At 43.3% G+C, this 26,745-nt stretch overlaps 1 protein-coding gene and 3 non-coding genes across 4 annotated transcripts; 1 reads left to right on the top strand and 3 right to left on the bottom strand.

The window, feature by feature from the left end:
- Nucleotides 1–5,364: 5,364 nt before the first annotated feature.
- HMGN4 (high mobility group nucleosomal binding domain 4) lies at nucleotides 5,365–14,332 on the bottom strand. The gene is made up of 2 exons (XM_004043430.4): nucleotides 14,058–14,332; nucleotides 5,365–7,175 (listed from the first exon to the last, which is right to left on the bottom strand). The coding sequence occupies exon 2, from the start codon at nucleotides 7,093–7,095 to the stop codon at nucleotides 6,823–6,825; it is 273 nt and encodes a 90-aa protein (XP_004043478.1). The 5' UTR covers nucleotides 7,096–7,175; nucleotides 14,058–14,332; the 3' UTR covers nucleotides 5,365–6,822.
- Nucleotides 14,333–14,437: 105 nt separating this feature from the next.
- TRNAV-CAC (transfer RNA valine (anticodon CAC)) lies at nucleotides 14,438–14,510 on the bottom strand. The gene has a single exon. It is a non-coding gene; the product is annotated as a tRNA-Val (tRNA).
- A 482-nt stretch (nucleotides 14,511–14,992) lies between these two features.
- On the bottom strand, nucleotides 14,993–15,065 carry TRNAR-ACG (transfer RNA arginine (anticodon ACG)). The gene has a single exon. It is a non-coding gene; the product is annotated as a tRNA-Arg (tRNA).
- Nucleotides 15,066–19,559: 4,494 nt separating this feature from the next.
- On the top strand, nucleotides 19,560–19,633 carry TRNAT-AGU (transfer RNA threonine (anticodon AGU)). The gene has a single exon. It is a non-coding gene; the product is annotated as a tRNA-Thr (tRNA).
- Nucleotides 19,634–26,745: the final 7,112 nt, after the last annotated feature.

Genomic DNA, 26,745 nt, shown 5'->3' with positions numbered 1-26,745 from the left:
GAATACTAAGTGACTAAGATGTGGGGAGCGCATACCGCGTGGATAGTCTGGACAAAGGGATGATCCTCGGGCTGGTGGGAGATTTCATGACGCTACTGAGAAAGGGGAGTTATTTGAAACTTATGAATTTTTTATTTCTGGAATTTTCATTTAATATTTTTGGACCACGGTTGAAGGGGGTAACTGAGACAGCGGAAGGGAAACTATGGACAAGGCGGGAGAGGTTACTGCAGTTAGAGAGAGGAAGGTTAAGGTCAAGTCACAGTCTGATATCCCCGAATAAATGAAGGACTCTTGAGCTGACCATAGGTCTCATAACCTAGGAGCTCTTTAGAAAATAGATGGGCCTTTTGGAAAGGGAGCCACAGCGCACAAAGCTTTTCATCTGCAATAGGAGTAAAAGTTGCAATAACAATGGCTACAAGTTGTTAACGGTTAAACTCTTTCTTGAAAAGCAACAAAAATGCACAGGCTCCCTCTTTTCTCCATTAGCGTGCTCCTTTCTGATCCCCTGCTTTCCTGATCCCTGCGGTTGCCCACGTAAACAGACGTGGTTCTTCACCCAGAACTTGGGCCTAGTGGCAGTAGCTTTCATTTTTTTGGTGGTGACCTACAATTTAGTTTAGTTTACATCGTCATTCAGTCATACATATGTAACAGAAACAAAAGTTGCATGAACTATTCCTTACTCTTACCACACACACTGCATTCTGATTATTTCTGATTCTAGTCTATTCTAACTGAAATTTAACATATCTTTCACTTACTAATACAGGTAACAAACCACAATTGAAAGAGAAGTAACTACGACTCTGTCATCAAAAAAAATCACATATTTTTGGCCGGGGGTGGTGGCTCATGCCTGTAATCCCAGCACTTTGGGAGGCCGAGGCGGGCGGATCACCAGGTCAGGAAATCAAGACCATCCTGGCTAATACGGTGAAACCCCGTCTCTACTAAAAATACAAAAACAAAATTGGTGGAGGGCACCTGTAGTCCCAGCTACTCGGGAGGCTGAGGCAGGAGAATGGCGTGAACCCGGGAGGCGGAGCTTGCAGTGAGCAGAGACCACGCCACTGCACTCCAGCCTGGGCGACAGAGGGAGACTCTGTCTAAAAAAAAAGAAAAGAAAAATCACATATTTTTGTATCACAATACAGTTGTTACAAATACCCAAGACAACTGTTTGAAAATTACAGCAGTCATATGACGGGTCTTGATGTTTAATATTTAATGCATTAATGAGAAGCACACATTACTCTATGAAATTATTTTAACCATTAGAAAACTGTTTTGTAGTACAGTTGGCTTTCTTTAAAATCCTGTGTATTTTTTAAAAGCTTTTAAAAATACAATTTTGAAAAGGGCTCCATGGGCTTCATGCTGGGGCCAGAGGGCTCCCTGGGAGCTAAAAGATGAAGAAGCCGCGGAAATTCGCCATCTGGGAGGAGACCACCGTCGGGTGCCCGCCATCCCCTTCCGCCGAAACTCCACTAAAGAGGACTAGGTGTTAGCGCTGGCGCGGGAGGCCGGAGCAAGGTCTTTAAAGGTCTAAGGTGAAATTCCGGGTGGGAGCTCAGTCAAGCCTCCCCTACCCAACTGGGAATCAGTGCGCCAACCGGAGCAGGCCCCCCAGGCCACACCGAGAGGCGCTCCCAAGCCTAGAGGGCGTCGGAAGTGCATCCCAGAGCGGAGCAGCCAGAGGGGCGGGGCGTCGCGGCGCTGGGGCCGTGCCCTCGGGTATCCAGAGTAGGGCTCTTCCAGGCCATGTTGATGACCCAGCGTGGAAGCCATTGGAGAGTTTTGAGAGAAGAGGGAGGTTTTGTTTGTTTGTTTGTTTGAGACGGAGTTCTCACTCTATCTCCCAGGCTGGAGTGCAGTGGCACGATCACGGCTCACCGCAACCGAGGGAGCTACATTTTAGCGGGATTTCTGTGAGAGGCATTCGAACCAGAGCGACTCCATTTTGAGTGAGGGCTAGGAAAACGAGGCCGGGACTTTTGCCGGGCTGCATTCCCAGAAAGTCAGGCATTCCTAGCCTCTAGATGTTTATGGTTAAGGGAACAAATTAATAATGTTTACTAAACAGACCCAGACTTGGGAGTGTCTAGATGTCCCCGTATCTGGAGAACAAAGGCATTCCAAATTTTGCTTTAAAGATAATAATATCGATTCTTACAAAATAGAATAAGAAAAGTAATCCTTTATCACAGACCCTTGTAGCAGAGCACATCTCCCCATACATACGAGTATGTATCTAGGGTGGACGCTTTCCTCCGCGTTTCAGGAACACCCTACTCTGTCTATGGAGTAGCTGTACTTTCACTACTTAACTTTCTTAATAAACCTGCTTTTACTTTGCACTGCGGACTCGCCCTGAATTCTTTCTTGCGGGAGAGCCAAGAACCCTCCCTTGGGGTCTGGATCGGGGCCCTTTTTCTGTAACACAACAACTATTGAGAAAAGAAGGTAGTGGTGCAAGGACAGATACAGAAAAATAAGTTTCCCTCCCTCTTCTTTCCAACTCTTCCATGCTCAGTGCCTCAGATGTGAGGGTCAGAAATTTGGTTATTAAAAACTCTAGGCGGGGCGTGGTGGCTCACGCCTGTAATCCCAGCACTTTGGGAGGCCGAGGCGGGTGGATCACGAGGTCAGGAGTTCGAGACCAGCCTGGCAAAAATGGTGAAACCCTGTCTCGACTAAAACAAATACAAAAGATTAGCCGGGCATGGTGGCAGGCGCCTGTAATTCCAGCCACTCGGCAGGGTGAGACAAGAGAATCACTTGAACCCGGGAGGCGGAGGTTGCAGTGAGCTGAGATCGCGCTAATGCACTCCAGCCTGGGCGACAAGAGTGAAACTCCGTCTCAAAAAAACAAACAAGCAAACAAAAAAACTCTAGATCACCCAGGCTGATATATGTCTAAATTTATGTTTGTCTAAATGTAAAGTTAAATGAGAACAATACTACTCAGCTCATAGGGTTTTCGAAATAAAATTTTTCATGTAAATCACTGGGCACACAGTTTGGCAACAACACTTAATAATTCTCTTTTATTATAGTCAGAAACCTGATATAATTTGGTTATTCATCTTAATTTTTTGATCCAACAATAATTTATTGAACATCTACTATGCACCTAAGATGACAGCAAGAAGGGTGAAAAAGAATAAAAGTAAACAACTAATATGCACATCTGTATGCACTATCCGTATTCTCTTAACATCTTCGTAAATGTTATTATTCTTACTGGAAGCCTTTTCCCCACTGCTTGCTTGACCAGCTCCTTTCTGTTTTCATTTTGCTGGTCATATGTCAACATACTCCAGGAAGTCCTCCCTAAGGCCCCTTCATGCCCTGGCATCAGGGTTTGGGTCTCTTGCTGTGTTATAACAGAGAGCACACTACTGTATGGTGACCTATCTCTCTATCCCATTCAACTTTTTTTTTTTTTTGAGATGGAGTTTCACTCTGTCGCCCAGGCTGGAGTGCAGTGGCGCCATCTCGGCTCACTGCAACCTCCGCCTCCCCTGTTCAAGCGATTCTCCTGCCTCAGCCTCCTGAGTAGCTGGGACTGCAGGGATGCGCCACCACGCCTGGCTAATATTTTGGTATTTTTAGTAGGAGACAGGGTTTCACTATGTTGGTCAGGCTGGTCTCAAACTCTTGACCTCAAATGATCTGCCCGCCTTGGCCTCCCAAAGTGCTGGGATTACAGGTGTGAGCCACTGCACCCGGCTCTCATTCAACTTTGAGCTGAGAACAGGGAATATTTATTTTATCCTTGATCCTAATCTGTTGTCAGGCATAAAGTGCAGATAAATGTTTGCTGTTTATCAAATAAAATGGAGTGGGAATAGTTGAGCAGATGAAGGATGGTAATACGGCATGACAAAGTAGAAATGCCAGCAATTCACTATTACAATGGAAAAAAATGCTATTATGTAATTCCAGTTTTACTATATATGCTACTTACTGGTTTTAGTAAGGGCTCCATATGGAGTGGCCTGGGTCTCAGTTTTGTGGAGTAATCGAATTGTCTTTTTTCCTTGTTTTTCAGTGGCGATGTAAGATTCTGGGAAATATGAATCTTTTTTTCAAATCTTCAACAGAGCTTTATGCATCAATATGCTAATGAGGTAAATTGCAATACTAGTCATTTCCATAAAGTATCTCTAATTCTTTTCAAAACCTTGCAAAATAGATAATAGTTCTTGCTTTGTTACTGAGGAGATTGTGGCTCAGAAAGGCTAAGCAATCATCCAAGCTTGGCATTATTTACTGCCAACTCTCTCAGACCTCTTCACCCTTCCATACCAGGTCCAAATCATCAACATGTTTTGCCTAGATTGCTGTGACAGCTTACAGTCTATTGCTCATGCAGCAGCCATACTCACACACACATATATAAAACACCTTAGATTGTGTCATTTCTTTGCTCGAAACTCTGATGGCACCAGGCATGGTGGCTCATGCCTGTAATCCCAGCACTTTGGGAGGCCGAGGCGGGCTGATCACTTGAGGCCAGGAGGTTGAGACCAGCCTGGCCAATATGGCAAAACCCCGTCTCTTCTAAAAATGCAAAATAATAATAATAATAAAATTAGCCGGGCCTGGTGGTAGGTGCCTGTAATACCAGCTACTCGGGAGGCTGAGGCGGGAGAATCGGGGGCGGAGGTTGCAGTGAGCAGAGATTGCGCCACTGCACTCTAGCCTGGGTAACAGAGTGAGACTCCATTTCAAAAAAAAAAAAAAAAAAAAAATGCAGAGACACGGCCGGGCGTGGTGGCGCACGTCTGTAATCCCAGCACTTTGAGAGGCTGAGGCGGGTGGATCACCTGAGGTCAGGAGTTCGAGACCAGCATGGCCAACATGGTGAAACTCCGTCTCTACTAAAAATACAAACATTGGCCGGGTGCAGTGGCGCGCGCCTGTAGTCCCAGGTACTTGGAGGCTGAGGTAGAAGAATCGTTTGAACCCGGGAGGTGGAAGTTGCAGTGAGCCAAGATCACACCACTGCACTCTAGTCTGGGAGACAGAGTGAGACTCTGTCTGGGAAAAAAAAAAAAAAAAAAAGCAGACACCAACACCTAGACTACGCTGAGCATTTGAAAAAGAAATTACAGGTATAATAAGGACTAAGAAGAAACAAAATTGTTTGTATACACAGAATATATGGTTGTCTATGTAAAAAAAACAAACCCACAAGAATATGCAGATACAAGAATGAGAGGTAGCAAGGTTGCTGGATACAAAAATCGAAATCAACATTAGCTAAAAACAGAAAATGTGGTAACTAAAAATATACCATACGAAGTAGTGTTAAAAAGCATAAAGTCCCTAGGAAATATTAACAAGAAGACATTTATGAAGAAAATTACAAACTTTATTGAAAGATATTTCAAAGGCTTAAGTAAATGAAGAGCTGTACCATATTCATGTATTGGAAGACAACATTGTAAAGATGACATGGTTTACCAGATTAATCTATAAATTCAATACAAATCCAATCAAAATTTCAATGCTCTTGGGTTTGTTTGATTTACAAATTGTTGGTCTAATTCTAGAAGTAATATGGAGGAACAGTTGGCTAAGAATAGCCAAGACACTCCAAAGAAGAACAATTTTGTGGTGATACTGGAGACAGAGGTGAAATTGGTTACAATTATGACAAAATGTGGAGGCATCTTCGTTTTTATCAGACCTTTTCCTAAAGTTGCAATAATCAGGACTGTACTGTACTGCTACAAGATTAGACAAATTGATGTCAGTCAGAATAGAAACCATCAAAAGACCCACACATGTACACAAAAATTTAATTTATGAAAGAGGCAGTGTTACAAATCACTGGGGAAAGGATGAGCTTTTCAGTAAATAGTGCAGAGACAACCACTTCGAATATGAAAAATGTTAAATTGAATTTCTAACTCATAATTTTCACAAAAATCAGTTCAGGACAGACTAAAGACAAATGTGAAAGGCAAAACTATAAAATTTCCACAAGGCAGTAAAGAATACATTTATGACTTTGGGTAGGAAAGGATCTCCCCCCAAACCAATTTGTATTCAGCTTTATATGATACTTTTCAAAAACATTTACTTTCAGCAGGAAATAGGCAACAATCTATAACATTTTACAATTTCCAAACTCCCCTCCTCCAAAAGTCACTGTAAAAGTTAACAACATATGTCGTTGCTGTTTTGAACAAGAAAGATTTTCAGAGAGGGTGGACACTTCACATGAGGCATGTATGAGCTTTTCACAGGCCCACTTTGACATGGAGGGACTAAAGTAAAACCAGCAGGATGAATCCACAAACTGAAAACAGGAATCTTGGCTCTTTTAAGTGACACCATCTCGATGTCATCAACAGAAAGCCTGAGTTTTGTTACCTAACACAGTTGATTTTAGGGTTGCCAAGGCCACATCAAAACTCTCGGTTTAAGGAAGTCAAGTCTATGCTGATGGCATCAGGGAAAGAGGAGACACGAAGTTTTGGTTCCCCACACTGTAAGGCTTCCGTGCCAAAGTGGCTGACACGTGAATGTCAGAGAATCTCTCCTGGGAATCAAGGGAATCAAGAACAATCTTCAAAAACCAGGACAGAAAATCCTATTTTCCCTTATTTCAATTCAGTTTCTGAGATACACCCTATTAGTGGTACTTGCCCTTTCCACAAAAGACAACAAGGAAGTGTCCTGTGTGCTAACAACATAACTTAAAAAAGCCAAAATTCTACACTTTTATAAAACTTGATTTAAAAAAATAGTATTTCAAACAGTAGAGTCACTATAAGTACAGAGCTATCAAAAATGTATATTTCACTTGGCATCCCCAGTGCCTTCCGCTTTCTGGGACTGGAGTGTAGAGGCATCTCGGTTTTTTGCAGGGTTGTTCCCATCCTTGCCAGCATCTGCTTTCCCCTTTCTCCCTTTGGGAAGCTTCTCTCCCTTCTTTGCAGAGGCCTTTTTAGGCCTGGGCTCTGGTTTTGGAGGAGCTGGTTTAGCAGACAACCGAGCTGATCTCCTCTGTGGCTCATCCTTCACCTTTGCTTTATCACCTTTAGCATCTCCTTTTGCCTTTCTCTTGGGCATGGTAGCAGCAGTGTTCGCAGGTGGCTTGAGCAGTCCTGTTGGGTGCTTCTGTCCTCCTCACGCTGCTCCTGGAAAGATGTCTTTAACAAGACACAAAAAGTGTAAACCATAAAGGGAAAGACTGACCAATGTAAACATTAAAAATCAAATTTGACTATATTGTTAATAATTCGTGTATATCAAAAAAGATAGCATAATAAAAGTAAAACAATAAGTACCAGCTTGGCAAAGATATATGTAACATATATAATGGACAAAATGTTAGAATCCTGAATACATAAAGCATTCCTATAGATCCATGAGAAAAGGACAAAATGAAAATTTTAAAACTATGGCAAAAAATGTTAACAGGTACTTCTTGGAAGCATGAGTGAGGAATAAGCACCTAAAAATATATAAGAAGTACATATTAAAAGCATAGGATATAACATTTCATATCTATCAAATTGAGGAAAACCAAGTTGTCTGACAATATCAAGGGCTCAGCTGATATGGAGCAATCAAAACCCTTATGTACCGCTGTGTGTGTATGCCAATTAGTGTATTTGCTTTTGGAAACAGTGGTTATTTGTAAAGCACTCTGCAAACAGTGGTATTGTGTAAAGCAATTTTACTTCTAGGTGTTTACTTAGAGGGATTTTTGGAGGTGTGGACAGGAGATCTCCACAAGAATGTTTCTAGCAACACTGTAATTTCAAAAACCTGTAAATCACCCAAATGTCCTTCAATAGTAGAAGGGATACATATATTTTGGTAGTATCTATAAAAGGGAATACTATTCAGCAGCAGAAACAAATAGATTACAGGTAGGTTCAAAAACGAGGATGAATCTCAAGAATATAATGCCGAAGAAAAATAGCAAGTTGCAGAAGAATATGTACACTATAGATCCATTTACACATGTAAAACTATGACATGTTGAGGCCACAAACATATAGTAAAACTTAAAAAAAAAGGGATAAATAAAAATTGGACAGTGGTCATCTCTTGGGAGTTGGGAAAGGGATGTAGTTGGAGAAGGCATGTAGGTTAGTCCAGAGATGGGGGAGGTTGCATTCTCTTCTTTAAACTGTAGGGGAAGCACATGGCTGGAGTATTACCTATGTCTTACACAGAAAAATTGTATGTGTCTGCTCAAGAATTAATAAAAGTACTAAAAAATGTGGGTAGCCCAGAGCACAGATTGAGAGCCACACAGGTAGGAAATGGAAAATAGTTTGAGTTTGAGTAATTAGGACTTAGGCCTAGGGCTGGCATTCATGGGCACTGTGTGACTTTTTTAAAGCTTTTGTCTATCATACCTTCTGCCCCACCCTTGAAAACATTTACTGGGAAATTCTGTAACCTTGTGAGTGGCCACCATTCTACAATGTTATTATTATTTTTTTAATCTTGTCTCCAAATTGCTCCAGTTTTTTTTTTTTTTTTTTTTTTGAGATCGAGTCTCAGAGTCTCGTTCTGTCACCCAGGCTGGAGTGCAGTGGTGCGATCTAGGCTCACTGCAACCTCTGCCTCCCGGGTTCAAGCAATTCTCCTGCCTCAGCCTCCTGGGTAGCTGGGATTACAGGAGCACGCCACCATACCCAGCCAATTTTTGTATTTTTACTAGAGACAGGGTTTCACCGTGTTGGCCAGGCTAGTCTCGAACTCCTGACATCAGGTGATCCACCTGAGAATTGCTTGAACCTGGGAGGCGGAGGTTGCAGTGAGCCGAGATTGTGCCACTGCACTCCAGCCTGGGGGACAGAGTGAGACTCTGCCTCAAAAAAAAAAAAAAAGGTGCTCTCTTCTGAAGAAATCCTTGCCTAGACATTACATGAATTTATTGCTAATTTTTTTTTTTTTTTTTGAGACGGAGTCTCGCTCTGTCACCCAGCCTGGAGTGCAGTGGCGCGAGTGCAGTGGCGCGATCTCCGCTCACTGCAAGCTCCGCCTCCCGGGTTCACGCCATTCTCCTGCCTCAGCCTCCCGAGTAGCTGGGACTACAGGCACCCGCCACCACGCCCGGCTAATTTTTTTTTGTATTTTTAGTAGAGACGGGGTTTCACCATGTTAGCCAGGATGGTCTCGATCTCCTGACCTCGTGATCCGCCCGCCTCAGCCTCCCAAAGTGCTGGGATTACAGGCGTGAGCCACCGCGCCCGGCAAATTTATTGCTAATTTTTGTCTTTTTCCCTTTATTTCAAATGCAACATTAAGGAATCATTTTAACAATTTTTAGGAAACAAAAGGAGCTACTCTTACAATGAAGGAACCAGTGAAAATCACTTGGTCTAATGGTAGGGTGACTTGATTTATACCTGTTGCCCTAGTATAATTATTCATAATGTTCCCTTTTACTTTGAAAAGTGACCCAACTTGGGCAATGAATAATAAGGTTACCCCAAATATTCTGCATGTATTTTTAGAGGCCTTTATGTTTTCAGAGAATGAGAGTGTTTAACCAAAAAGTGAGCTTTTGGCCTAGCACACATTTCCCTAAGAATAGATACTCCATACCATTCTCCTTCCATCTCACTCCAAAATTGTTTCTCAGCCCATTTCCTGGTGTGAGAATGCTCACACAGTCTCTTTTCCTGGGTTCAGTCTTCTTCGAGTTAGATCCATTGAAGTCCATCCTAAGTAGGGGGGCCATGATCTCCACATGTCAAAGGCCAAAATACAGCAGGTGACAAAATAAAATCAGGAAAAATAGGCCACTGCCTGGATGCTGTATCTGAGTATATAAATACGGATTTAATTCTTGAAACTCACCTTTAGGAAGCTGATTAGGAGACCAGGTCACTGACTCTCTAGAGACCTTACAAATGTAGGAGACAGATACACACATAATGAAAAGGGACCAGAGAGATGGGTAAAAGCTCTTACCATTTCCATAAAGGACAAGGAGGTTGGAAAAGGAAGGAGCTCTCACCACACAGTGGTTTTAACTTAGAAGAAATTATTTGAGGTGGCGCAGAAGAGATTTTTAGGTAAATGAAACTCTTTTGTATGCTACTGTAATGGCATATATTATAAAATGGTAGATGTTATGCACTTGACAAAACCCACAGAACTTCACACAGTGAGTGAACCCTGATGTAAACTATATATTTTAGTTAATAATAAGCTATCAATATTAGTTCATCATTTGTAACAAATGTACCACACCAGTGCAAGTTGTTAATAACTTAGGAGAAACTGAGGTGGGGGAAAGGAAGTATGTAGGAACTCTCTGTATCTTCTGCTCAATTTTCTGTAAACCAAAAATTGCTCTGAAAAAAGGAAGTCTATTAATGTAAAAAAAATACGCATTTTAAGAGTTCAAAAAAATAATGTTAATGATAAAATATAAAAGTCATTACAAATACTCCTTCATGCATGTGGAAGAAAAGAAAAATTATTAACTGGCAGATAAATCGTAGTAGTAATTGTATAACTTTTGGAAACATAGAGAAATGACTTTCAGTGGTATCATCAGGGCAAGAAATTATCAAGACAGATACTGAAGTTATTTTCCCAAGACATGGCAACAATTTTAAAAGTTTTAGAAATATAACAGTTCCCCTTTGTTAAAATAACTCTTCCAATAACATTATATTACAAACAACAGAGCAAGTTAGTGAAAGTTTTGAATCACTTGTCTTCATTGCACAGAACTGGACTGAAATTCTCATGAAAGCTCTCAATTTAACTCCTCATTTAACCAGATTGCTGTAGGGGAGAAGAAACATCTGCTTCATCCTTCTTCCAATCCTTTTGTTAGCATGAAGACTTGCATTTTTATCATTAGAAGAAGATCATGATGTTTAAATTAACTGGCAAAAATAGCTTAAAAAAAAAAAACTAATAGTGAAATAAAAAGCAAAATAGGGTATTATGGGTGGGCCCTAATTCAATATTACTGGTGTACTTATAGGAAGAGGAGATTAGGATACAGACAACATAGAGGAACACATCTAAGGACGTGGTGGGAGGTGGCCATCTGCAAGCCAAGGAGAGGCCTCAGAAGAAACCAAACCTGACATCTTGATCTTGGACTTCTATCCTCCAGAAGTCAAAGAAAATTAATTTTTGTTGTTTAAGTCACCCAGCCTGTGGTACCTTGTTTTGGCAGCCCTAGCGGACTAACATAGGAGGGAACAGTGTAAGAATTTAGTGACTCAGGCAGGGCGTGGTGGCTCACGCCTGTAATCCCAGAACTTTGGGAGGCCAAGGTGGTCAGAAGTTCGAGACTAGCCTGGCCAACATGGTGAAACCCCATCTCTACTAAAAATACAAAATTAGCCAGGGGTGGTGGTGCGTGCCTGTAATCCCAGCTACTAAGGATGCTGAGGCAGGAGAATTGCTTGAACCCGGGAGGCAGAGGTTGTAGTGAGCCGAGATTGCGCCACTGCACTCCAGCCTGGGCAATAGAGTGAGATTCTGTTTCAAAAAAAAAAAGGAATGTAACGACTAGGGAAACATCTTGGATTACATTAATTTGGGGGTCTCACCCAGCTCTCAAAATATATTTTTCCATGTTTTTTCTCTTTCATAGCAAGCAAATCCATGGACCAAAATGCCACCTCATTCAATACTCATTTTCACCTCATCCCTAGCAAACACAAGGCACATTTTAGCAGCGTCTTTTTGATCACTCGATGGATACGGAACTGGGTTTCTGGGAGGTAGTTCTAACTTGGGTTTTAGCCTCAATTCCACCCCAAAATCAGAAGGTTCCCCTCTTCCTCCCTGCCTCTTACTTAAGGAGAGATCGTGTTTGGGGGTTGGAGGGAAGATCTGGAAGAAAGTTAAGAACACCAAGCTTAGGAAGGAGAGAATAAAGGATATAATTAAAATACAATAAAAAATGCACAGGCAAATGCTGGGCGCGGTGGCTCACGCCTGTAATCCCAGCACTTTGGGAGGTGGAGGCAGGTGGATCACTTGAGGTCAGGAGTTCAAGACCAGCCTGGCCAACATGGTGAAACCCATTTCTACTAAAAATACAAAAATTAGCTGGGTGTGGTAGCATATGCCTATAGTCCCAACTACTTGGGAGGCTGAGGCAGGAGAATCACTTGAGCCCGGGAGGCGGAGGTTGCAGTGAGCCAAGATTGCGCCACTGCACTCCAGCCTGGGTGACAGAGCAAGACCCGGTCTCAAAAAAAAAAAGAAAAAAAAAAAGATTCACAGGCAAGATGCAGTGTGCTACAGAAGCAAGAGGTCACATGGTGTCAGTCACTCTCCAGGACGTTTGTTCTTCATCTTCCAAAGTATTAGAGACGCAGCATGAGTTTCCATGGATGTTAAGTGAGAGAGACTGGGAGATGCAGGGGTAGAAAGGAAAGATGAGAAAACGCAGGGTGTCTAAAAGGGTAGGTTTGCTGCTGCAGCTTGCCAGAATGCATCTGCTTTGAAGAGAAGGAGTGAGCCATAAGCTCCCAAACAGTCACCCATCTGTAAAGGTTGGTTAGGGGCACACTCAGCTTCCAGGCTAAAGTATTCCTGCTAACTGGGATCGGAGAAAGATGAAGAGGATAAATCCTTGTCATCTCCTAGGACCCTGGAACCTTTGCCCCCTTTCTGGGCACCATAATAACTTGCTTATATTTCTGAGTAGCACAGAGGGGATTTTAAATGAAAATGTATTTAGACAGGTTGCTGTTCAGCACATGCCCAAGTTTATTGTCTTGCTAACCAAGATATTATCTTGCTAGCCAAGGTGTTGTCTTGTTAAGGGAACCAGCAAGATGACAAAAGAATGGACCTTTCAAGTCAACGTCTACCCAAGCAGCCTGTTTAAGAAAATGATAAAAAGAAAACAGCTCATTAACATTGTGCTTTTCTTTCTTTTCTTTTTTTTAATTTTGCGGACCCACCAAAGAATGCAGCCCTTCTTTTCTCATGGTCATAAAAATATCACATTCGGTTGGGCGCGGTGGCTCATGCCTGTAATCTCAGCACTTTGGGAGGCCCAGGCGGGCGGATCACTTGAGGTCAGGAGTTTGAGATCAGCCTGGCCAATATGGTGAAACTCCGTCTCTAACTAAAAATACAAAAATTATCCGGGTGTAGTGTTACACACCTGTAGTCCCAGCTGCTCGGGAGCCTGAGGCACAAGAATCGAGGTGGAGGTTGCAGTGAGCTAGATCGCACCATTGCACCCCAGCTTGGACGACAGAGTGAGACTCCGTCTCAAAAACAAACAAACAAAAACAAACACATCACATTCTTATTAGTCATTTGAGGGAACCTGGAGCAATATGATCTGAGAGGCTAGGCTTGGCTAATCCCTAGAAAAAGTAGTAATACATCTAAGAAAGAAATCCCTCTTAGGGAACACCCGAGGCTGCCAGGTGACACAACAAAACTTTCTCATAAAAGCGTTTGATTAATCCAATTAACTTGTAAGCAAGCCATGTGGCAGAGGTAAGAGGCCAAACACCAAAGCACCAGTCCTGATTCTAAACAAGTGCTGGTCCATTTCCTAACTTTGGGATCCATTTTTTCTTTGTGATGGAATAGCAAAAGGTCAAAGTGGAGGAGGACTCAGCCCCTGGGTGTCTCCTCAACGAGGGTTTCTCGAAGGTAAATTGGGGAGGAAGGGAGAGCCCACGGCAGGTCAGTCCAACCTGCCAGTCACCACCTCTTCAAGGCCACAGCCCTGCGGGAGCAATCCTTTCAAATCCCCTTCCTTCCTTCTTTTAGAACGCCCCTAGAGCGCCGATTAGGACTTCTCATCCCGGTCGGGCCTGCGGCTCTCTGTGACCCCACCTCTGGATTCAGCTTTTCCCAGGGATTCACACTCGTAGCTCAGGAGAGATGCTGCGATTACTCTGGAGACGGGAAGACAGGCGGGGCTGACGGGGCCCAAGTCCCCTAATCATGACCGGGGCCAGCTGGCAGGAGGGTCCTAAGTATACGGAGGGCGGCGGGACCCCCCCCCCACCACGCCCCTCATTTTCCGGGGTAGCGCACAAAGTCTGTGAGGCACTTACCCGAGTCTCGTGGCCGTCCGAGGGGCGCGGGAATCCCAGCTGAGGCCCGTGACGCGCCGGAGCCCTAGGCGTGGGCAGGGCCAGCACCAGCCCTAAGACAGAGAAGACGAGCGGAGCCCGGCTCCGCCAGGAACAGGAAGGCGAGGGAAGGTGAGGATGCGCTTCCGGGGCTGCAGGCGGGGAGCCGCCCCGAGTCCAAGCCGGAGAGAGCCGGTTCTCCCCCTGGCGATACGCGTGTGAGCCTCTGAGGCCCGCCCTAAGCACCGCTGCCCCGATCTAGCAAGAGAAGAAGACAGGAAATTTATGACGGCCTGAAAAAGTCTTTAAAAGATACACACTGGAAGAATTTCGTAGTAAGATGAGGAAAAAAAAAAAAAACGTGTTTCCGCCCGGTTTCGAACCGGGGACCTTTCGCGTGTGAGGCGAACGTGATAACCACTACACTACGGAAACCCACAAAGTACTTGTTTTTCAGAGTAAATAGTTTTTCCTGCCTAGTTCCGTGTTTCTTCGTTCCAAGTGCGAGTTTTGCTGATGTGCGCGTGCGTCTCTGTACCGACCTCTCAAACCAGAAAAACCAATGAAAAGCTCAGACCCAGCCCCTCCAGTGTTCAAACTGAAGCCATAGAATTTATTCTACAAATGACTGAATAGGGAAGAACAGAATAGAGACTTTAATTTAATCTCTGAACGGTCCTTCGTTCTTCGGCCAAAATGGCCAGGCAAGGCTGGGCACAACTTGGGTAGGGCGAGCGTTTCTCTGACGTAGTTGGCGTTACCACGTGCTCAGTGGCAATATGCTCCGCAAAGAAATGATAACCCCATATGTTGTCGTGAGGTGCCCCTCTTGCTTCTGAGACTTCAGGCATATTTACCTTGCAGGAATTTCCTTACTCCTGCGGAGTCAGAAAGTTGTAAAATGAGCCTGCTTATGCCGAGCCAGCCAGGAGTCGAACCTGGAATCTTCTGATCCGTAGTCAGACGCGTTATCCATTGCGCCACTGGCCCCGCGCGTGTTTTAGGGGCGAGGTATTTCATAAGAAACTAGGTTGTACCCGTAATGTCTGGGTGAAGGCCTGTAAGCCGCGTTTGCCCGCTGGTCCAGGCTCGCAGCGCATGGACTCCGTGGTAGCTATTTCTGCACACGCCCCGTAGCCTTCATTCCTTTCTCGGTCTGTCTCTGCCGGCTGAAAAATGGCGGTGAAAAGCAAGCCCTGCATCCTCTCTGCCCCAATATCACTGCTCCATTAATGCGTTCGTTCATTCAACCAGTATTAGTGTTCAAGGCACTGCAGATAACGGTGAAGAAAACATGAGAGACCCTTGCCCTCAAGATTACATGGCAGTGGCGGAAGCGGATTATAAAGCATTAAATAAACAAAATAATAGTGATAAGCGATTGGAGAAAAATAATAATAAAACAGGGAAAGAGGATAGGAAAGGCCAGCAGTGAAAGTGATGAATGAGGGATAAATGCTGATATCAGGGGAAATGAGTGATCTGGAACAGGGAAAAATCGCTAGGGAAAAGGCCTGGAGGTGGAAGCAGGCTTGGGAGTTATGTTGAGGAGGCCGGTGCTCAGTGGAGAGGAAGAGGAGATCCTGGGAGACCACCTCCAGCTTTACAGGCTCTTGTAAGGACTCTGGCTGGTATTCTGTAGGAAACTGGAAGCCGTTGTACGGTGACGTGGTCTGAGTTTTTGTTTGTCTCTCTGTGGGTCTTTTCTTTTTTTTTTTTTCTTCATATATTTTACTAAGCGAAACTGTGCTAGGCCTCCTCACTGCATGCTGCTTCTACTGCAGGGCCTTGATCTCAGAATTTGACAGCTTTATAAGGAGCATCATCAACCCGGACACACATATGAATGTTCACTTTTTCACTTTGAAAGCAAACAGACGTCTCATATGTGTGTGTTTTAGTTTGTCCATATTTCTGAGAATAAATCATCCCCATGCCTGGTGAGCATTTTAAATAAGTTGAGGTCTACTAAACAGAAGTAAAACTGCCTGATATTGAGAATATACACGTTGAGATTAGAAAATATTTGTTTTCAGTTCATAAGGTTTCAACAGCCGTTACAAAAAATATTTTGCTCTTTCTGCATAAATATTAAGGTAGACCTAGGTTATGGATTCCTCCCTAGGCAATAGCATAGGGATCTTCTCGTTAGGTTTTGTACTATGGACCCCAAGGGCAGCTTGGTGATTCAGGACTCTGTCTCAGAATAATACTTTTAAATACACGAAAGAAAAGATAAATATGTAAGATTTCAAAAGAAAACTAATTATGTTAAAATAGGTTACCAAAACTTTTTTTTTTTTTTTTTTGGAGACAGAATTTTGCTCTTATTGCCCAGGCTGGAGTGCAATGGCGCGATCTCGGCTCACCGCAACCTCTGCCTCCCGGATTCAAGCGATTCTCCTGCCTCAGCCTCTCAAGTAGCTGGGATTACAGGCATGCGCCACCACGCCTGGCTAATTTTGTATTTTTAGTAGAGACGGGGTTTCTCCATGTTGGTCAGGCTAGAGCATCCCTGGAAGTTACAGGTCCCACCTAGCACCTTAAAAATGAGCTTTAACCCAGCTGGCTGTAGGCTCTGTCCACATTCAGTCTCCTTAGTGTTTGTCTATAAAAATTTATCTGTGTTTTGCAGGCTTTGAAGACCTCCCTTGGGTGCCTCAAATTTCTTAGCCATATTCACTACAATAAATGCTTTCAGCTGGGCGCGGTGGCTCACGCCTGTAATCCCAGCACTTTGGGAGGCCGGGGTGGGCGGATCACGAGGTAAGGAAATCGAGACCAGCCTGCCCAACATGGTAAAACCCCGTCTCTACTAAAAATACAAAAAATTAGCCGGGCGTGGGTACCAGCTACTCGGGAGGCTGAGGCAGGTGAATTAGTTGAACCCGGGAGGCGGAGGTTGCAGTGAACCGAGATCGCGCCCATTGCACTCCAGCCCAGGCAATAAGAGCAAAACTCTGTCTCAAAAAAAAAAAAAAAAAGAAAAAGAAATGCTTTTGCTTTGCTCTTGGAAATCTTTCTACATCTTTTCTGACAGTTCCAGTTTCAACTTCCAGTCTTTTCTTCAGCATATATCGGTGAAAGAGTCCAGATATATAAATCTACATATATATCTATATATATCTAGGGTGAGGACTGGCAAGTCTGAAACCTGTAGGGTTGAAGGGCAGGCTGGAAACTCTCAGGCAGAAGCTGATGCTGAAGTCTTGAAACAGAATTTCTTCTTCCTTAGGGAGGTCTTTGTTTTGCTCTCAAAGCCTTTTAACTGATTGGATAAGGCCTATCTACATAAGGGAGAATCTTTTTTTAAGGTTAACTGATTGTTAACCACATTTACAAGATAACTTCACAGAAACATGTAGGTTAGTGTTTAATTGAATAACTGGGTAGCCTAAGTTGACACATACAACTATGACAGTGGTGGTCTCTTCTCTGTTTCAGTGCAGTTTTTTTTAGTTTCACTCCCAGGCACATGGAAAACTACACCATCTGCCTCTCTCACATTGTTTTACATGACTGTCGGCAGTCTGTGACACAGCCACCTGCATCCTCTCCAATTTCAGATGTGTGGAGCGGAGCCAATGTGAGGGTTCCATGGTTCCTAATCACAGTCGGAACTGAATAGAAGATATGGTTCACACCAAGAGTTCTGTAAATGATTGCTCAAAGTCTCAATTTGCTTCCAAGGCTCATCTCTGGCTAAACAATTCCTTTGACATTCTAGAAATTCTGTGCAAACTTCATCAGCTGCCAGTCAAAGGAAAAACCAAAATAAAATACTATTGGCTCTGCTGTCTGGGGCCTGCCACAGTTGGGTTAAAGCCATATTAGGTGTGACTGTGCTATTTATGATGATTATATTGGCTCCAAGCACACTAATAATATGATGGCTAATCTTATAATAATAAAGTAATAAGTGCTTATTTCATGAGTCTCAATCAAAGTGAGTGCTGAGTTCATAGACTTGCATCTTTTTTTTTTCTTTGAGACGGAGTCTCGCTCTGTCGCCCAGGCTGGAGTGCAGTGGCGCGACCTCAGCTCACTGCAAGCTCTGCCTCCCGGGTTCACGCCATTCTCCTGGCTCAGCCTCCCGAGTAACTGGGACTACAGGCGCCCACCACCACACCTGGCTAATTTTTTTGTATTTTTAGTAGAGATGGGGTTTCACCGTGTTAGCCAGGATGGTCTCGATCTCCTGACCTCGTGATCCGCCCGCCTCGGCCTCCCAAAGTGCTGGAATTACAGGCGTGAGCCACTGCGCCCGGCCGACTTGCATCTTTTTATAAAAATGAAAACTCTAGTCGGCGTGACCTTTTACTGTTCCCCCCATCACATACATAGGCAAAGGTACATGCCAATGTCTGCCTTAGACTGTGACAGAGAAATCCTTCAAATATTGATACAGCTAAGGAATACTGAAATGTCTGTTTCAGCATAATCACCAGGACAACAGATTTCAAGTAAAACAGCCAAACATAATTACAGGTTTCATTTGGGAAGTTACTTTCACAGCTGTGCCAACAATTTGTATACTCTTCAGAATTTCATTAAACCCCTTTATTCAAATTATACTCCCAAGATCAGATTTATTTTTAATAGAGAACAGAATAAGTTGGAAACACATAAGCCCCCATGACAATATAGAAATTTTCTCTCTCTCTCTCTCTCTCTATATATATATATATAATATATATATATACACATACACACACACACACACACACATATATATATAATGCTGATTTGACACATCAAATCAGATCCTTTGGACAAGTATTAGGACAAGAAAGCTTTTCTTTCTGTGTAGCTATACCGGGAAGGGGACTTCTTTATCTCTTTCCAAGATTAAGTTGTTAATTCTTAAATCTTGCATTTTTAAGAAGCAACTCTGGAACCCCATTAGTTAATCTTTAATAAGCAAGAAGCAGGTAGGTGGAGCCCAATTTTAACGGAAAGAAATGGGGTAAGGAATGACTGGAATTTTAATCTAATTCCAGTTTAATTTAAAAGCCATGAAATAAGAAACAAATAGCTTGCTTCCTGCTAGATCAGTTCTTGGTGCCGTAAGTGTTCTGGTGTAAATGCATTACACGACTCGGAGGAGTGTTCTGTAAATGTGGCTGGCTACCCGCTCTCCTACCCTGTTCTCCCTGAAGCCCGAGGTCATACTTTACCCACGTTAGGATGAGCTGCTTGCTATTTGAGGCAGTTTCTCGGAGGACTCTCCTGTTCGCCTCGGGGCGGGGGTCAGGCTATCGCCAGCCTTTCCCTCACCCCCCACCTCCCCCACGCGAAAAACTTCGTTATCCTGCAGCTGAGCGGTTTCTTAGGTCTTTTGGGGCGAAGCCAAGGTTAATCTTCAGTGTCTGAAGAAGCGTGTGGCTACTTTCAAACCTCAGTAACAAGAAAGTGCATCAATGCACAGAACAAAGGCAAAAATCATCTCTTTTCTATGCTCATTTGTACTACCACAGACACGGTGGCTCCGTGGCTTAGCTGGTTAAAGCGCCTGTCTAGTAAACAGGAGATCCTGGGTTCGAATCCCAGCGGGGCCTGTTGTAGTTTTCCTGCATTCAAAGTACCCACGGAACCGTTGAAGTACAGCGTGAAAAGGTTATTTTCCCCTATGGGGCTCCATCAAAGTGTTTTATATGGGTCCGGTGTGAAACCTCCTTGTTTACAAAAAAGAAGCAAAGATAAATTTGGCTTTCAGAATAATGAAATTCTGAATTTCTTGCTTTTCTTACACTTTTCTTCCACATGTTATATCTTACAACATGTACGAGAGGAACCAGGGAAAGCAGAAGGCAAACACCAAATTTAAACTACAAGCAACATCATAATCTCTAGTCATTCTATTTTCTTTCCTGGGGAAATCCTAAACAGATTCATTGTCAGAATCTGCAGGTAATGTTTTTAGAAGGTCAATCTTTGGAATGATTCATAATCTGTTGTTGAGAAGGCTGTAGCATCTCTGAAAATTCACAGCAAATAGTAAGATCTGGCCACATAAAACAAGCTGTGATTCGCTATTTAAAAAGATTGCATTGTACTCAGAGTTTTTTGTAAAGGAACAAATCAAAGCAAAAACAAATATTTGTCACCAAGACTTGAGAAAAGAAGCTGTCAGAGAAGCCTCCATTTGCTTATGGGGCCCACTAGAACAGGCTGACTTGAAGAAGTCCAGGAAGGGTTGAGATGCCTTCTCCCAAACTCTCCAAGAGGAAGAAAGAGAAATTGAGAAGTAGGAAAGAAGTCAGTTTTACTCTTAGCAGAAGTTCTCCACATAGAAACACAAGACCAAGGAAATGGAAGTTCACTGTAACTATTACCAACCCTCTCACCCATCTCCCAAGACCCAGCCCACAGCTCACCTGGCACAGAAAGTTCCACTTCTCTGGCTTTTGCTTTCAGAGCATGTTATTTTATGTAGATTGTCAAGGCTTGCAATATGATTTCCTGTTCTAGCTCTGGAGACAAAATCCCAACACTTGGAGGAACAGCTCAGAAGCAACTCTACTTTTATGGAGACTTTCTACTCCCATTCTGCAGCTTAATTCCCCACTTTTCTTTTTTGTTGTTGTTTTTTTTTTTTTGAGGCGGAGCCTCGCTCTGTCACCCAGACTGGAGTGCAGTGGTGTGATCTTGGCTCACTGCAACCTCTGCTTCCAGGGTTCAAGCAATTCTCCTGCCTCAGCCTCCCGAGTAGTTGGGATTACAGGCGCCCACTATTATGCCCGGCTAATTTTTGTATTTTTAGTAGAGACGGGGTTTCACCATGCTGGTCAGGCTAGTCTCGAACTCCTGACCTCAGGTGATCTGCCCACCTCGGCCTCCCAAAGTGCTGGGATTACAGGTGTGAGCCACCGCCCCCGGCCAATTCCCCACTTTTCTTTATAAACATCAAGCAGCAATGGAAAGGCAGACCCTTCTTTTTTTTCACTAGAGCCTTCTATCTTCTGTTCTTTTTCCCTAGGCCCAGATACAAACTTCCCTCAAATGATAAGACAGGCTGGGTCACTGGTGCAGATGTCAACACTAAATCACTAATTCATCCCCTTACCAATCCTGCCTCATTTCCACTCTCCTGCTCCATCAGCTCCAGAAATACCTTTATAGGAGGCTTGTGGCCAAGTGGCCCTCAACAGATTGCATGGTCTGTACACTGAGTTGGCAGTAGTGGTACTGGCTACTGAAGCTATTGAATATTCCAGGTGATGAGTCTCACCATCTTTCCCAAAAGCCTATGTCTTCCTAGTTCTCCATATATGGATACATCATGGAAACAATTAATGTGTAAAAGTGGAAATGGTTTGCAATCAGATGCTTGTTTGTCTAGTGAGTGGCTATTTGTCAATGGCCAATTACTATGTGGCAGTTACCATGCTAATCACACATGGGTGAAGAGGCTGATGGGAAGGGAAAACAATTTAATGGCAGTTATAGTATAGTGGGATGTAATACTATTGGGAGTACAGGGTGCTTTGAGCCACACTTGCCTATTTATTTATTTATTTATTTATTTATTTATTTAGAGATGGAGTCTCGCTCTGTTGCCCAGGCCGGAGTGCAATGGCGCAATCTTGGCTCACTGCTACCTCTGCCTCCTGGGTTCAACGAATCTCCTGCCTCAGCCTCCCGAGTAGCTGGGACTACAGGCACCCACCACCACGCCCGGCTACTTTTTGTATTTTTAGTAGAGACGGGCTTCACCATGTTGGCCAGGCTTGTCTCGAATTCCTGACCTCAAGTGATCCACCTGCCTCGGCCTCCCAAAGTGCTGGGATTACAGGTGTGAGCCACCACGCTTGGCCCCACATTTGCTTATTTATTTATTTTTTTTAGGGACAGAGTCTGGCTCAGTTGCCCAGGCTGGGGTGCAATAGCACAATCCTAACTCACTGCAGTCTTGAACTCCTGGGCTCAAGGAATCCTGCTGCTTCAGCCTCCTTGAGTAGCTAGGCCTACCAGTTTGTGCCACTATGGGTCTGCCACCACGTCCAGGTGATTTTTGTGTTTTGTTTGTAGAGACAGGGTTTCATAATATTGTCCAGGCTGTTCTCCAACTCCTGGGCTCCAGACATACTCTGGCCTAGGTCTTCCAAAGTGTTGGGATTCCAGGCATGGGTCACTGCGCAGGCCTGCAGCCTCATTTGAAAACAAACCTGTCTGTGTGGGGCTGGGTGCAGTGGGGATCACCTCTGTAATCTCAGCACTTTGGGATGCTAAGGTAGGAGGATCACTTGAAGCCAGGAGCTGAAGACCAGCTTGGGCAACATAGTCCATAGCGAGACCACATCTCTACATAAAATAAATTAGCCTGGCATAACGGTGTGTACCTGTAGCCATAGCTACTCGGGAGGCTGAGGCGGAAGGATCTCTTGAGCTCAGGAGGTTGAGGCTGAAAAAAACAAAACAAAACAGAAAAACAGACAAACAAAAACCCTGATTGGGCGAAGGTGGAAGGAAGACTTTATGGAAGAAGTGATACCCACACTGAGCCATGAGGGAAACACAGAACTTGTCAAGGAAAGAGGATAGACGTGGGAGGAGTAGAATAGATGCCCTGGGCAAAGGGAACAGTGTGTAACTAAAGGTGAGGAAGAGAATGCTCAGTTCAAATAAGTGGAAAGCAGTTAGGTGAGGGTATGTGCAAGTCTTAAAACTGTTTTTTGTCTGGAGATAGCCAGAGAACATTTGACTTGGCAGTTGATAAGTGTCAGGTGTTTCATGCTTTCTTTTAAAAAGACAATGCCTTACCAAAGCAGTTTGGATAGCATTTGAATTTACAAGTTGTGGATTAAGTAGGGTCTCTAGCTCAGCTGCTGAGGTTCTCCTATGGGCAGGTGGAGCTAGAAGGGACTGTGTTTCCCATTGCATTCTGAGTAGCGATGCTCATCTACTTGCTTCATATCTGTCTGAGCTAGCCTGTTTACTTCTCAAGGCAAGGGCTGTGCCTGTCCTCTTCACTGCTGTATCTCCAGAGACCAGCACAGGGCCTGGCCAACAGCAGTGTGATGATTAATATTATGTGTCAATTAGAGTGGTTCATTAGATACTCAGATTACACATTGTTTCTGGCTGGGCTTGGTGGTTCATGCCCGTACTCCCAGCACTTTGGGAGGCCGAGGTAGGAGGATCGCTTGAGCCCAGGAGTTTGAGGCCAGCCTGGCCAACATAGTGAGGCCCTCATGTCGCTACAAAAAAAAAAAATTAAAAATTAGCCAGGTGTGGTGGTACGCACCTGTAGTCCCAGCTACTCATAAGACTGAGGTGGGAGGAATGCTTGAGCCCAGAAGATCGAGGCTGCAGCGAGCCCTGGTTGTGCCACTGCACTCTAGCCTAGGTGACAGAGCGAGACCTTATCTCAGGGTGTTTCTGGATGAGATTATCATTTGAATCAGGGACTCAGTAAAGCAAATTGCCCTCCTGGGTATGATCCCTCCCATTTGTTAAGGGCCTTAATAGAACAAAGGTTGAGGAAGGAGGAATTCACCTCTTCTCCCCCTACCTCACTGATTTACATCTCATTTTTTTTCCTCTTGCTCTTGGACTGGGATTTACTTCGTTGACTCCCGGGGCTTTCAGGCCTGATTGAGACCCAGACTGAATTATACTACCTGTTTTTCTGGGGCTCCAGCTAGCAGATGGCAGATTGTGGGACTTCTCAGCCTCCTCCATAATTGTATGAACCAATTCCTTATCATAAATTACCGTCTCTCTCTCGATAGACAGGCATAGATAGATAGATACATAAACACATACATACATAGTTAATAGATAGATAGACTATTAGTTCGGTATTTCTGAAGGACCCTAATACAAGCAGGTACTCAACTATGAAAAAAAAAATACAATGTATTAGGCATTTGTTGTTTGCCAGACACTCTTCTAAGCTTTTTACATCTTCCAAGTCATGCAATCCTTACTGCATAGTTATGAGGAAAGGTGCAGTTATTTCCTCCATTTTAAAGAGAAGGGCACTGAGGCACAAGGATGCAAAGTCACTTTCCTGGAAGGTAAGTAGCTGGCAAGTGGCAATGTCCAGAGATGGGCCTAGGCAGCCTGAATTGAATTCGACTAATCTGCTGGCCTTCCAAGCACCTTTAAGTGTTTTTTCTGCTACCCTAGGGGGTACACCTATTTGCCATTTCCTCCTTTCTCTTATGTTGCCACCTCTGAAGGAGGGATTCAAAGCCATGTTTGATCAGAATGTCAGGGTAGGCAGAAATGGAGTGAATATGTGGAGTGAATACTTGGGCAATAAGGGGGACCTTTGTTCTTTTCTAGCCTTGCTGATGATGATATTTCTAACACATATCAATTCATTTTTCTTTTAGTGCATGCTTGAATCTTTTTGTGAAGTTTGAGTGTTTTAGGAGAGAAAGAGGGCAGAAAAATTTTGAATATCAATGATCATGAAACAGATTCACTCTGTATTCTGCTTTGGTAACTCGGTAATTAGATGAATTTCTTTTTTAAAAAGGAATAATGAAGAGAAAATTCCAGTCATCTGAGGTTTTTGATTAATTGAGGCTTTGCAGTAAATTATGAGCTCAAAATAGAAACATTGCCTATTCATGTTTCTAACAGTAGCTATTAATGCTCAAGATGATCAGGCTAGACATTAGGAAACTTCAATCTGAGGAATATTTCTGGAGATGTCATTAAACATGAACTTCTGTGTGTATACATCATGCTCCCTGGGTCCTAGGTCCTGTTCTGAACTGCAAAATTAGTAGATTGTCGGATCTCATGACCTGCAATGTGTTCCTGCTGTATCTCAAGGAAAATCTTACACAGCCTCATAATTGAAATATAGGAAGATGTTCATTGATGGAACCCTCATTTGTAGTGGCAAAGTGGAAGAGTAGGTGACTTCACATTGCAGACCTCTATGTGGCAATGAAAATAGTTGGTTTAGATGTGCACACAGCAACATAGCTCAAAACTGCGGTACCAATGGAATAAGAAAGAGATCTATGACGCAGTACCACCTACGTAAAATAAAAACACATTCACCCAAACCAATCGTACCTGTTCTATAAAAGCATATAGAAAGAAAAGGATGCCTTTTCCAGTGATTTCTTTTTTTTTAAACAGGCTTTTAAAATAACCTTTATTTTAAAAAGTTAATATGTTAATATGTGCATTATAGGAAACTGAAAATCACAAGAAGCAAAGAACAAAGTCATTTACAATCACAAGCAGTTTACAGTTTGACATGTTCTTCTAGGTCCTGTGTGTGTGTAGGCACAACATCCCATCTTATGGGACTGAGATTGTACAGTATGTATCATGATTTTTGACACATCATGAATATTTACCAGTTCAAAATCCCAAAGCTTTATGAGTATTTTGATAAACAAGAATACACTACACCAACTTAATCTGTTAAAAAAAAATGTAGTCCTACCTTTCTTGGGACAAAAATTTCATAGAAGACAAAAATGACAACACGCCTCTAGATAAAAGCATTGGCAGAGTTCTGATTTAAATGCTGCATTCCCTTAAAGCTCAATTAAAATGAAACATACAGCAACAGAATACACTAAGTATAATGTTTCTAAGAGAGTTCATTAGCAGAGCTATACCATTATAATATTAGCAAGGTATATTTCCATTGAATTACTTAATGTATTCCTATAGTACAGCCAAAAGAGATGCATACATCAATGGCTATCATCAAAATGTAAATATGGACACATATGGACACATCTGCATACATCTCTCCCTGTATACTTCCTTCTGCCCCTCTGCTGCCAACCTAATGAACAAGTCCTGACATATACTGCTCAGAGGCGGTTTAACAATTCCATGTCCAAGATGCATCTTTTCTATCAATTATAACAAAGGTATTTACAAATTGGCTAATTCACTAGCTCTAGTTTTTTTTTTTTTTTTGAGATGGAGTCTTGCTGTGTTGCCCAGGCTGGAGTGCAGTGGCGCAATATTGGCTCACTGCAACCTCCGCCTCCCAGGTTCAAGTGATTCTCCTGCCTCAGCCTCCTGAGAAGCTGGGACTACAGGCACGTGCCACCACGCCCAGCTAATTTTTGTATTTTTAGTAGAGATGGGGTTTCACCATGTTGACCAGGATGGTCTCGATCTCTTGAACTTGTGATCCGCCTGCCTCAGCTTCCCAAAATGTTGGGATTACAGGCATGAGCCACCGCGCCTGGCCCACTAGCTCTAGTTTTTATCATACATTGTCACCTCAGACATTCATAAAGGTTAGATGTTGCAAAATGATAAACTCTGTCCACAATAAACACAGGCACTTTACTAAAAATGCTCATATAGACCTGTGGTTATCATCTAAAACCATCTTCTAGAAATGGAGATACTAGCAAAGAGCCCTTCCCTTCGCCCTTCCTCTTCTCCCTCTTCCACCATCCCCAGTGACTAAGTATAGGACGTCTAGCTCCAAGAAGTGGACTAATAAAGGTCACTCCCAGAAGACAGGCCTTCCTAAAAACTAACAATAGGACATTCACAAAGGGACTGACTCACTACACCTATTTTTAACATACTTTGAGCATTAAGGCTTGATTATCCTTTAATACACAATATTAACACAATAAAATGCATATATAGAGCAATGGTTAGACCATCTGAACTAATCTAACTCAGGGGCACAGAACCCTTCTCCCTGCATACCTCCTCC

Source organism: Gorilla gorilla, chromosome 5 (genome assembly GCF_029281585.2).
Source record: "Gorilla gorilla gorilla isolate KB3781 chromosome 5, NHGRI_mGorGor1-v2.1_pri, whole genome shotgun sequence".
NCBI lineage: Eukaryota > Metazoa > Chordata > Mammalia > Primates > Hominidae > Gorilla > Gorilla gorilla.
This window is presented reverse-complemented; position numbering and strand designations above follow the sequence as displayed.